The sequence below is a fragment of the Pangasianodon hypophthalmus genome, chromosome 18 (assembly GCF_027358585.1).
Source record: "Pangasianodon hypophthalmus isolate fPanHyp1 chromosome 18, fPanHyp1.pri, whole genome shotgun sequence".
NCBI lineage: Eukaryota > Metazoa > Chordata > Actinopteri > Siluriformes > Pangasiidae > Pangasianodon > Pangasianodon hypophthalmus.
This window is the reverse complement of record NC_069727.1, coordinates 15,354,888-15,364,013: the sequence shown is the minus strand read 5'-3', so window position 1 is coordinate 15,364,013 and position 9,126 is coordinate 15,354,888. Positions and strand designations below refer to the sequence as shown.

At 37.7% G+C, this 9,126-nt stretch overlaps 1 protein-coding gene across 1 annotated transcript; it reads left to right on the top strand.

Moving 5' to 3' along the window:
* Window positions 1-3,943: 3,943 nt before the first annotated feature.
* sapcd1 (suppressor APC domain containing 1) lies at window positions 3,944-8,759 on the top strand. The gene is made up of 4 exons (XM_026923436.3): window positions 3,944-4,179; window positions 4,503-4,655; window positions 5,935-6,087; window positions 7,533-8,759. Exons 1-4 carry the CDS (start codon window positions 4,093-4,095, stop codon window positions 7,620-7,622), a joined length of 483 nt encoding a protein of 160 aa, XP_026779237.1. The 5' UTR covers window positions 3,944-4,092; the 3' UTR covers window positions 7,623-8,759.
* Window positions 8,760-9,126: the final 367 nt, after the last annotated feature.

Below are 9,126 nucleotides of genomic sequence, written 5' to 3'. Positions count from 1 at the left end.
ATTATTTGGCTAGATAAGTGTTTCGAATAAGTATTATTCAGAGAGAGTTCTACATATAATTCTTTCTTACATGGAAGCACTCTGTTATAGGGTGTTTCTTACATATGCTACTTACATATGCAAACTTTAAATTACATCCCACTATAGTTTAAACTATATTAAAGTATAAAACTACATCCCACAGAGATACAAAGAATCCTTAGGGCTTCTAGGAAAAATGTACCTCTCTGCCTGCATAGCCATGGGGGAAATTGTGATTTAGGAGCCATATTTTCAGTTTTAGCAGCAAAATAATAATAATGATAATGTTGTTGTTTTGGCTGCTCCCTTTAGGCATTGGTCCGCATATTTGATTTGGCACAGTTTTTATGCCTGATGCCATTCCTGAGGCAACCCTCCCCAATTTTTCCTCAGGCCTTGGGACCAGCACTGGGAGTTTGCTGTTTTTGCAACCCCAGTGGCTGAGGTTGGGTCCCTGGCCGAGAACTGAACCCGGGCTGCTGCAGTGAGAGCGCCGAGGCCTAACCACTAGTCCTCCAGGGACCCCCTAGCATTAGTAGCAAAATACCATCAGAATATCTTCTGATACTTTTCTGGCAAAGATAACAAAGATACATTCTATCTGACCGCACCTAACTACCAGTGGTTGTGACAATCACCCAGATACCCTCTTGTGAAAGTGTGCATGCATGCTTACACCACCCAATAAAGTCAGGAAGCAAGGTGTAACACAGTATTTGCAATAAATGCTGCTGTCATACAGCCATCATTTTTTCTTCTTATCTTTTCTTTCTTCTCACCCATTATCTTTTCTTTCTTTTCACCTCACCTCACCTCATATACACCAAATGAAGATATTCACTTAGCAGCTTGGGACTGCAGTCACAGCTGTAGATAACCTGTCCTCCAAAGCTGGTGATTGACTGCTCTTATCTCTTATCTTGCATTGAATGTATTTTTATATATTGAGTTTTTCTAGTGACACACTACAGAACCTAGTGCCTGCTAGCTTCGTGTTGGCTTTCGCTCATTAGCATTGCTAGCCTTCGTAGCATCACTCACCACACTGTTCATTAGTTATTGCTACAATCTTGTTTTGCGTTGTTCAGTAGCAGCACTTATCTCTCATACATCAGCGTTATCTTATTCCAATATTTCACATCCCCTGCCATCTATTTGTCCTGTGACTATGTGCTGCTAGAGTGGTTGAGTGGCTGTGGTTCCCCACCACATGATGTTATTTCACTACAGTCGAGTAAGTTAGCTCTCAGGTTTCCCTCCATTTAACCCTTATTCTTTTCTCTGGGTCCTCCTTCAGTGACATCTGCTCAGAACGTATGGTCACCTGCAGGAGAAGGAGAAGACAGAAGTAGATAAAACAGATATTTCATTGATTTAATCGTTATATACTTACTATAGACTGTCTCATCATTAAAGTCCATGCATTCCCAGATCACGGAGAATCTATGCACATCTTTCAAGAGATGCATAATTTCAAGAAGCACATTTTTATTGATAACAATGGTAATATCAACAATCAGTTAGTATTTACATAAGAAACAATGACATCAGCCTACCTGTGTAGCCTAGAAAGTCCTGGAATAAAGTCATTTATGAATTTTAGTAGTAGTAATAAAGAAAGAGAAAAAAGGAAAACATTGTAAGGGTTAAGCCTATTTAACTTCTTTTACTATTACTTACTAATTATACTTATTAATTACTAATTTCGAGTTTAACTTTGTCTTATTCTATTGGCAGATAATTTAGCTTATTTCAAGCATTCATTTATAGAAAAAGATAATTTATTAATACAAAAATAAGGCCAGTCATTCTTGAAATGACTAAAAATGTCTAGAAATAAGCTTAATAATGAGTTTAAAAATCTTATAATATATATTTTTTTCTGTACAAAGGTTCCAGGAAAAGATGGCTGGATGAAAGCAATATTTATTTACAATAATGTGACTTTGTTGAAATGTCTAAGGATGAATAAAAAAAAGGATTGGTGCACATGTGTACAGAAAGGTATCCAGGTGATTCTCTCCACCCCTGATAGTTATCTGGGGTTCATAGAACCACAGTTATATATGTGACTGTCTCATAATTTACTACATTACATAAAATACAAGCAGTGTCTCATAATTTTCTATATTACTCAACATACAAGGAAAGCTAAAGCTCTACTTTAAGGCATTTGAGGTTTTTACTGCCACCAGGTGGCGACGTATGATTAATGTATGTTTTATTTTTTACACCTTTTTTTAATTCTTATGACTCTATAAGGCCCAGATTTCCAGAGTCCCAAATAAAAGTCCCATCCACCGAGCTTTCATCATTAGTCATTTTACCTACAGTGCCATATTAGTATTAGCCCCCTTCCTGATTTACTTTAGTTTTGCATTTTTGTCACACCTAATTCTTTAGATCTTTACATAAAATTTACCAAAATTCCTCCAGAAATGCATAGACGATTCATACAGGAAATCACAAAAGAACCCAGACAAACATCTAAGGAACTGCAGGCCATGGTCGCCTTAGATAATGTCAGCATTCATCCTTCTATCATTGAAAATACACTGGACAAAAATGATATCCATGTGGAGTTGCAAGTGATAACTAATGCTAACCAAGAAGGACATAAGGGTTCGTCTTGCATTTACCAAAAAAACACCTTGATAACCCACTAGCCTTTTGGGATAAAATTCTATGGACTGATGAGTCAAAAGTCTTTTGGAAAACATGGGTCCCAATACATCTGGTGTAAAGCTAGCACAGCATTCCACAATAAGAACATCATAGTAACAGTTGAACATGGTGGTGGTTGTGTGATAGCGTGGGGGTGCTTTGCTGCTTCAGGGCCTGGGTCACTTGCCATAACTGATAGATCCATGAATTCTGTTCTCTACCAGAAATTCCTGAAGGAGAATGTCTGGTCATCAGCCTTTGACCTGAAGCTCATGCACAATTACGTTATGCAGTAAGACAATGATCTAAAGCACAAGAGCAAGTCCATCTTTGAATTATCTCAACAAAGTTAAGGTTTCAGAGCGGCCTAGTCAAGTCCTGACTTGAACCCCACTCAGATGCCATGACAGGACGTTAAATGCGCAGTTCATGATTGAAAGCCCTCCAATGTCATTGAGTTGAAGCAATTCTGCAAAGAACAGTGGGCCAAAATTCCTCCATAGTGATGTGATCAACTGAGCTCCATTTATCGTAAGTGTTTGGCTAAAGTTGACCTATCAACCTGTTATTAAGTTTAGAGGGTTAATGACTTTTTCACATGGGTGATATAGATTTTGCATAACCCTTTTCCCTTAATAAATGAAATGATCATTTAAAAACGGTGTTTTGTGTTTCCTTGTGTTCTCCTTGTCTTATATCACATTTTGTATGGCAATCTGAAACCATTCATTGTGACAAATATGAAAAAATAAAGGAAATCAGACAGGTGCAAATACTTTTTCATGGCGTTGTACATCCTGTGGTTTCACAAGTAACATGTTTTTGTAATTGTTTCCGACCGAACCTAATGAAACACACCTCTTCTGTCATTTTGTGCATTATTATTCCAGTCCAGGTTAAGGCACATTCCATAACATGTTGGGACAGAGAATAAGAAAGTGTGAGTGTGTGAAAAAGAGAGAGAGAGAGAGAAAGAGAGAGAGAGTTTTGTGTACTCACCTACATTATACTGTGGGCCCTGTTATGCTGTTATGTTTGGGACACTGTCTTTCCCATCACTTCTCTCTCCTGTCCCTACATAAACTGCTCCAAGTCTCACTTCCTACTCACTCATTCCTGTATTTTGTCCCTGTTATTGTTCAGTCTGCTGTCTCAGGGTTAATAAAGCAGCCATCACACTGGAGTGTGGAATTCTGGCTTTGCTCCAGGCTGCTGTGGCTGCTGTCTCATCCACTCCCAGTCGCTGTCCCTCCCCTTCGCTCCCAGCGAAACATTGCCTACTGAGTCGATTGTCCTGTTACAGGGTTTCTTTTGCTCTCTCTGGTCTATTCTGCTTGTCACTGTGCTGTCTCTTGTGTGTGTAACGTGAGTGGAGTGTGGACGTGGCGTCCCTGTGTATATGGCCATATGGCATGTGATGGCTCCTACACAGTGGTTATCGTTCCTCTGCAGAACAGCCTGTACAGCTCGGACGCGCTGCGATTCTTCCACTGGGTGAGGCTTTCTGTGTGGTTCTGTGTGTGTGTTTATAAAAGTCAGGAGTATGATACATAATAAGACAGTAAGTTACAGATGTAACTATATTTTGCATGTCTGGGAAGCTCTCTTATACAAAAAGTAAAGTGAGCTCATCTTATTTACACACACTAGCATCGGTATACCAGCTCATTCTTCAAGTGTCTGCTGAAAAAAAAAGTCTTCTAACTCAACTTTTCTACCATGCAGCACTTTACACAATATTTTAAAACCATTCTTCTCAGCCCATCAGTCTTAAATGTTGTTGGCATGGATGCTAGTTATCGGTGTTACTCTAACAGCTGAAGAAACTGCGTGCTCTGGAGAGAGAGAAGGACAGTCTGTGGATTGGACTGCAGGTCCTCGAACAGGCTCGGTTCTGGTATCAACACCAGCTTGAGCAAGTCTCCCAGAGGCATGCAAAGATCGGCACAAGAAAACACGAGGAGGAAGAAGTAAGTAAATCTTTGTCATGCCTTAGTGTGTGATTATAAGGCTTAAACGGTGCTTATAATATCTACTGGGATTAAGGATATCTCGAGATGAATACTCAATCAGTGCTACAGTGTGTTTTAATTAGGTACTGTAGGTTACACCTGTATTGCAGCACTCATTAGAGATCACAGCTCTTGCAACACATCTGCGTGTGCGCCAGTTCCAAGAAAATATTGGCCAATATTTTGGCAATGATCAGTGAGGTCCACAGTTGTTATTTTTTCAGTGACATGATGGGAATGGATATCTGTACAAGCCTAGTGACTGGTTACTTGAATTAAATTGGATTAAAGGGCTCAATAGCTAATTTAAAAAAAAAATCTTACTAATACAAATAATATGGAGAATTTGTAAAGCGTCATAACAATCAGTTGTCAAATGGCATCGGCACAAGTATATTATGTCACCCAGTGCAGCCAGATACTTTTAATGTGAGCAAAAAATACACTGTGCCTCCAAAAGTCTTAATAACAAGATACATAGTAAAAATAGAATAAACACTGGTAGTGCTTTACCAAGACGGAGAGATTTCTTACTGGTTCATTGGGGTGAGGTTGGATCTAGAATTAGCAAAAGTGTTGATAATTAGCAAAAGTGTTGCTAACTGTTTGCTCTGTCTCCCCTGATTGGTCACCATGGAGTTGGACTTTCTTCTTTCATGCTTGAAGTTGGGGCGTAATGATGTTTGACGTATCTGTGCCTGTGACGGATCATGTCTATGGCACATGGGTACAAATTTCCTGCAAATCCGAGCCAACATCTCTGACACAGTGCTGACTGTGAATTACTCTTACAGGACTCTCATGGCAACTCACAGCTGGAACATCATACTATAAAGCATTTTTTGTCTCCTGACTCAATAATCAAAAGTTTTTTTCTCCACTAAAAGCATTAATGGCTCCAATATACAAAATTATAATGGTCTTTTTTGCCTAACATGCCTAATATTTCAACAACTGGATTATATTCATAAGGTAAACCTGCACTGGACTCATAAGGGAGTCCCTGGCAGCAAAAAGTTTGATAACCCCAGCTGATCGTGTGTTTGTGCTGTGGTCCATTTGAGATAATTCAGTGATCAAAAAATATTTAGCTTGTAGTCATGGTTGATTCCTTTTCCCTTGAAGGGCTAATTGTGATGGCAAGGGAGTTTGGCCTGTTAACAGGATCATTACATGTAATAAAGTTTTATCAGTGTCTGCACCGAGTTAGCGTGGTACTCTGTGCTTGTGTGTGTAGGAGGGCTGGTCGTGTGCGTTACGCTCCTCTATGCTGCGTGTGAACGGAAGTCTGGGCAGTTTGCTGAACAATGCATATGTGTGTAATGCATCCCCTGATGGGAAGGACGGCTTAGACTGGTATCTGCGCTGGACCAACGCCACACTCACCCAGGTGAGAGAGGGCACGGCAGAGCACCCAGCCCAGATCTGGGAAAAAATGTATTGCACTAGAGTAGTGGGGTGGACAGAGTTCAGTTCTAGTTAGAATTAGAGAATTAGACGGCCAATTCTGTCCAGTCCACTATGCAGAGTTGAGCCTAATTAGCCTCATACAAAAAAGCTATGACAAAATTACTGTGCAGTATATACAACATTTTCTTTATATATTGTGGTACCATTTGGTTAGATGTGGATGGAAACAAAAAGCAAAGCACTAACATTAAAGACAGTAAAATATAAAATTAAAGCATTAAAAATTCATTTGTTAAAATGAATAACTGTGCAAAAGTCTTAGGCACGTGCAAAGAAATGCTGTAGAGCAAAGATACCTTCAAAAATAATGGAATTAAAAGTTTCTACATTAAAAATACTATAAAATACTATAAAGAGCAATAAAAAGTAATAAATAAAACAAAGTCAATATGTGGTGTGTCGATCCTTCGCTTTAAAAAAATTGCAGTCTCAGGTACAGTGTGTGCAGTTTTATAAGGAAATGAGCTGTAAGTGTTACTGAGCATCTTGCAGAAGCAGCCACAGTTCTTCTGGAGACTTTGACTGTCGACTCGCTTCTTATTTTTGCAGCGAAACCCAGCAGCCTTCATAATGTTTTTTTGTCTGAAAAGTGTCTCTTATGTATTATGCTGCTTTCTTTACTGACATACAAACACTTTCTGTAATATTTAATTTTGTGCTGGAAAACTAATGTTTGGAATCTAAAATGTTTTTGTACTGAATCAATAATGTAGAAATCATAAAATAAAAATCTATAACGAAGTTTGTACTAAAAAAAATAGGGTGCCTAAGACTTTCACACAGTACTGTATATGATCTTTTCTGTTTCAGTCTTGCCCTCTAGTTCCTTTATGTAATTATAGTACTTTTAGATCAACGTTTCCCAGTGCGGATCCTCAGAGAATCTGAACAGTGCACATTTTTGCTGTCAACACACCTGAACCAATCAATCATGAGCACTGCATACCTGTGAAAGATTAAAAAATGTGGACTGTCTGAGGGTTTCAAAGGACAGAATTGGAAAACACTGATTCTGTTCAGTTCAATTCACCATGGATCTATGGCATCATGCTTATTCAGTTTCATGGAGCAAATGTTACCTGATTTATTTATTTATTTATTTATTAGCTATATCTTATATGATAGTTATATCTTTTAGGTCACCTTATAGCTAACCATTCAGTTCCAATTAAATGAACTGATGTGCCAGTGTGCTTGTTTGTACAGAGTGAGGAAGAGTTTTGAAAAAGTGAACTTAGTAAGGAATAATGCTTGTTAGCAATTGTTAAAAAATTGAAATAAATTGAAAAAAAAACAAAACCTGACAATGTATATATGACTGTGTTAAGAAGGTCTTAATATTTTCTGTTGTTCTTTTAAATACAGGAGGTGAGTCAAAAGAATGACAGGATTTCTATGTTGGAGATTGAGAAAGAGATACTCACTCAACAACAGGATGGAATACACTACTTCTGAGGCCACACCCACACCCACACACACACACACACACACACACACACACTAACACACAAAATACTCCATCTCCATCTTTGTAGAATGATCTTGAATGTGCTTTTGAATATACTTTTAAACACACAACCAGAATCTGTGGCCTTACTGTAACAGTTGTAAATATGTTTGGAAAATTGCACATAAGAGTACATTTGTCATTTAATATAATCCTGTTTATTGTTTTTTGCTTTATATAGTTAGATGGTGTCCCTTGACTACAAATGTGAATTGTGAATGTTTATGGTTGTTCATACTTTATTAAATCAACTATTTGTTTTGTTGTGGCCAATGGCAATGTGTCCACCTCTAATTTGTTTCTTCATCTGTCATGTTCTATCCTGGGAAAAATAACCCCTCTTTTTTTTTTTTTTTTTTACTTAAACTGGAATCTTGCTAAAAATTATATTTTCAACATGAAACTTTATGTGCTTGGCATATTTGAACATGAAAAATGACAAACCCCACTTCATATTACTATTGCACAGGCTATATTTGGGTCATTGTGATCTGAGATTAAAATGGATTAAATATAAATGAGGCTCAATTGAGGCCAATTTTTTTTTAAAGAAAAAAAATCACAAATTAACTAACTAACTAAATAACTAACAAACATACCCTGCTGGTAAGAGCATCCTCAGGCACGAGAAGTGGTTTTATTATCTTTACTGTTCCCTAAAAACTTAGGTATATTAAAGGTTGGTCATTTCAAATATTATTTTCTGTCTCAGCTGCCCAAAGTCAGTATGATCCTTGAACAGTACATCCATGGCTAAAAAGTGAACACAACACAAGGGTTATATAAAACACCAAAGCTTCTGGACTGCAACTCTTCAGCTTCACACTAGAGTGCAGCAGAGTACATGAAGGCAAAGCAGTAACACAGCATTGTCAACACCTACATACAAGGGTATGTAATTATACAGTATACTATAAAGCCTATATTTTTCCAGCTCTTTTTCTGTAGCAACTACATCCAAGTTTGCCGCAATATCACACACATGAAAAAAATGTGACTATTATTTATTTGTCATCACTTCCAGTTACTGGTCTGTGCTATAGCTGCTATGTGCTAAAAACTGTATTATTACGTACCATTTACTATTAAATAAAAATAATTTCCAACAAGAATCGCATGACTATATTAAACATTAAATAAAACTTTAAACAATCATATTTATATTTTTTGTTTATTTTTGTTATCACTGAAATATGATTTTAGTGTCTGTTACATTTTCTCATCTCATTTACACTCCCACTTGTGCACACACAGCTGCCATCTGGAAATATTCCAGAGCATATGAGGGGCAAACTATACTAAGCTTACATACACTCACAATCCAATTTATTAGGAACACCTCCATCTCAATAATCAGCCAGTCATGTGACAGCAGTGCAATGCATACAATCATGCAGATATAGGTCAACAGCTTCAGACATCAGAACGGGGAACAACTGATCTCAGTGACTT

What these genes read in the sequence shown, in the direction of transcription:
- sapcd1 (XM_026923436.3), top strand. Translation starts at nt 4,093, where the DNA reads ATGGCATGTGATGGCTCCTACACAGTGGTTATCGTTCCTCTGCAGAAC. An exon ending in GAAAACACGAGGAGGAAGAA is followed by an intron (nt 4,656 to 5,934) that starts GTAAGTAAATCT and finishes TTGTGTGTGTAG; the next exon opens with GAGGGCTGGTCGTGTGCGTT. An exon ending in CCAACGCCACACTCACCCAG is followed by an intron (nt 6,088 to 7,532) that starts GTGAGAGAGGGC and finishes TTTTAAATACAG; the next exon opens with GAGGTGAGTCAAAAGAATGA.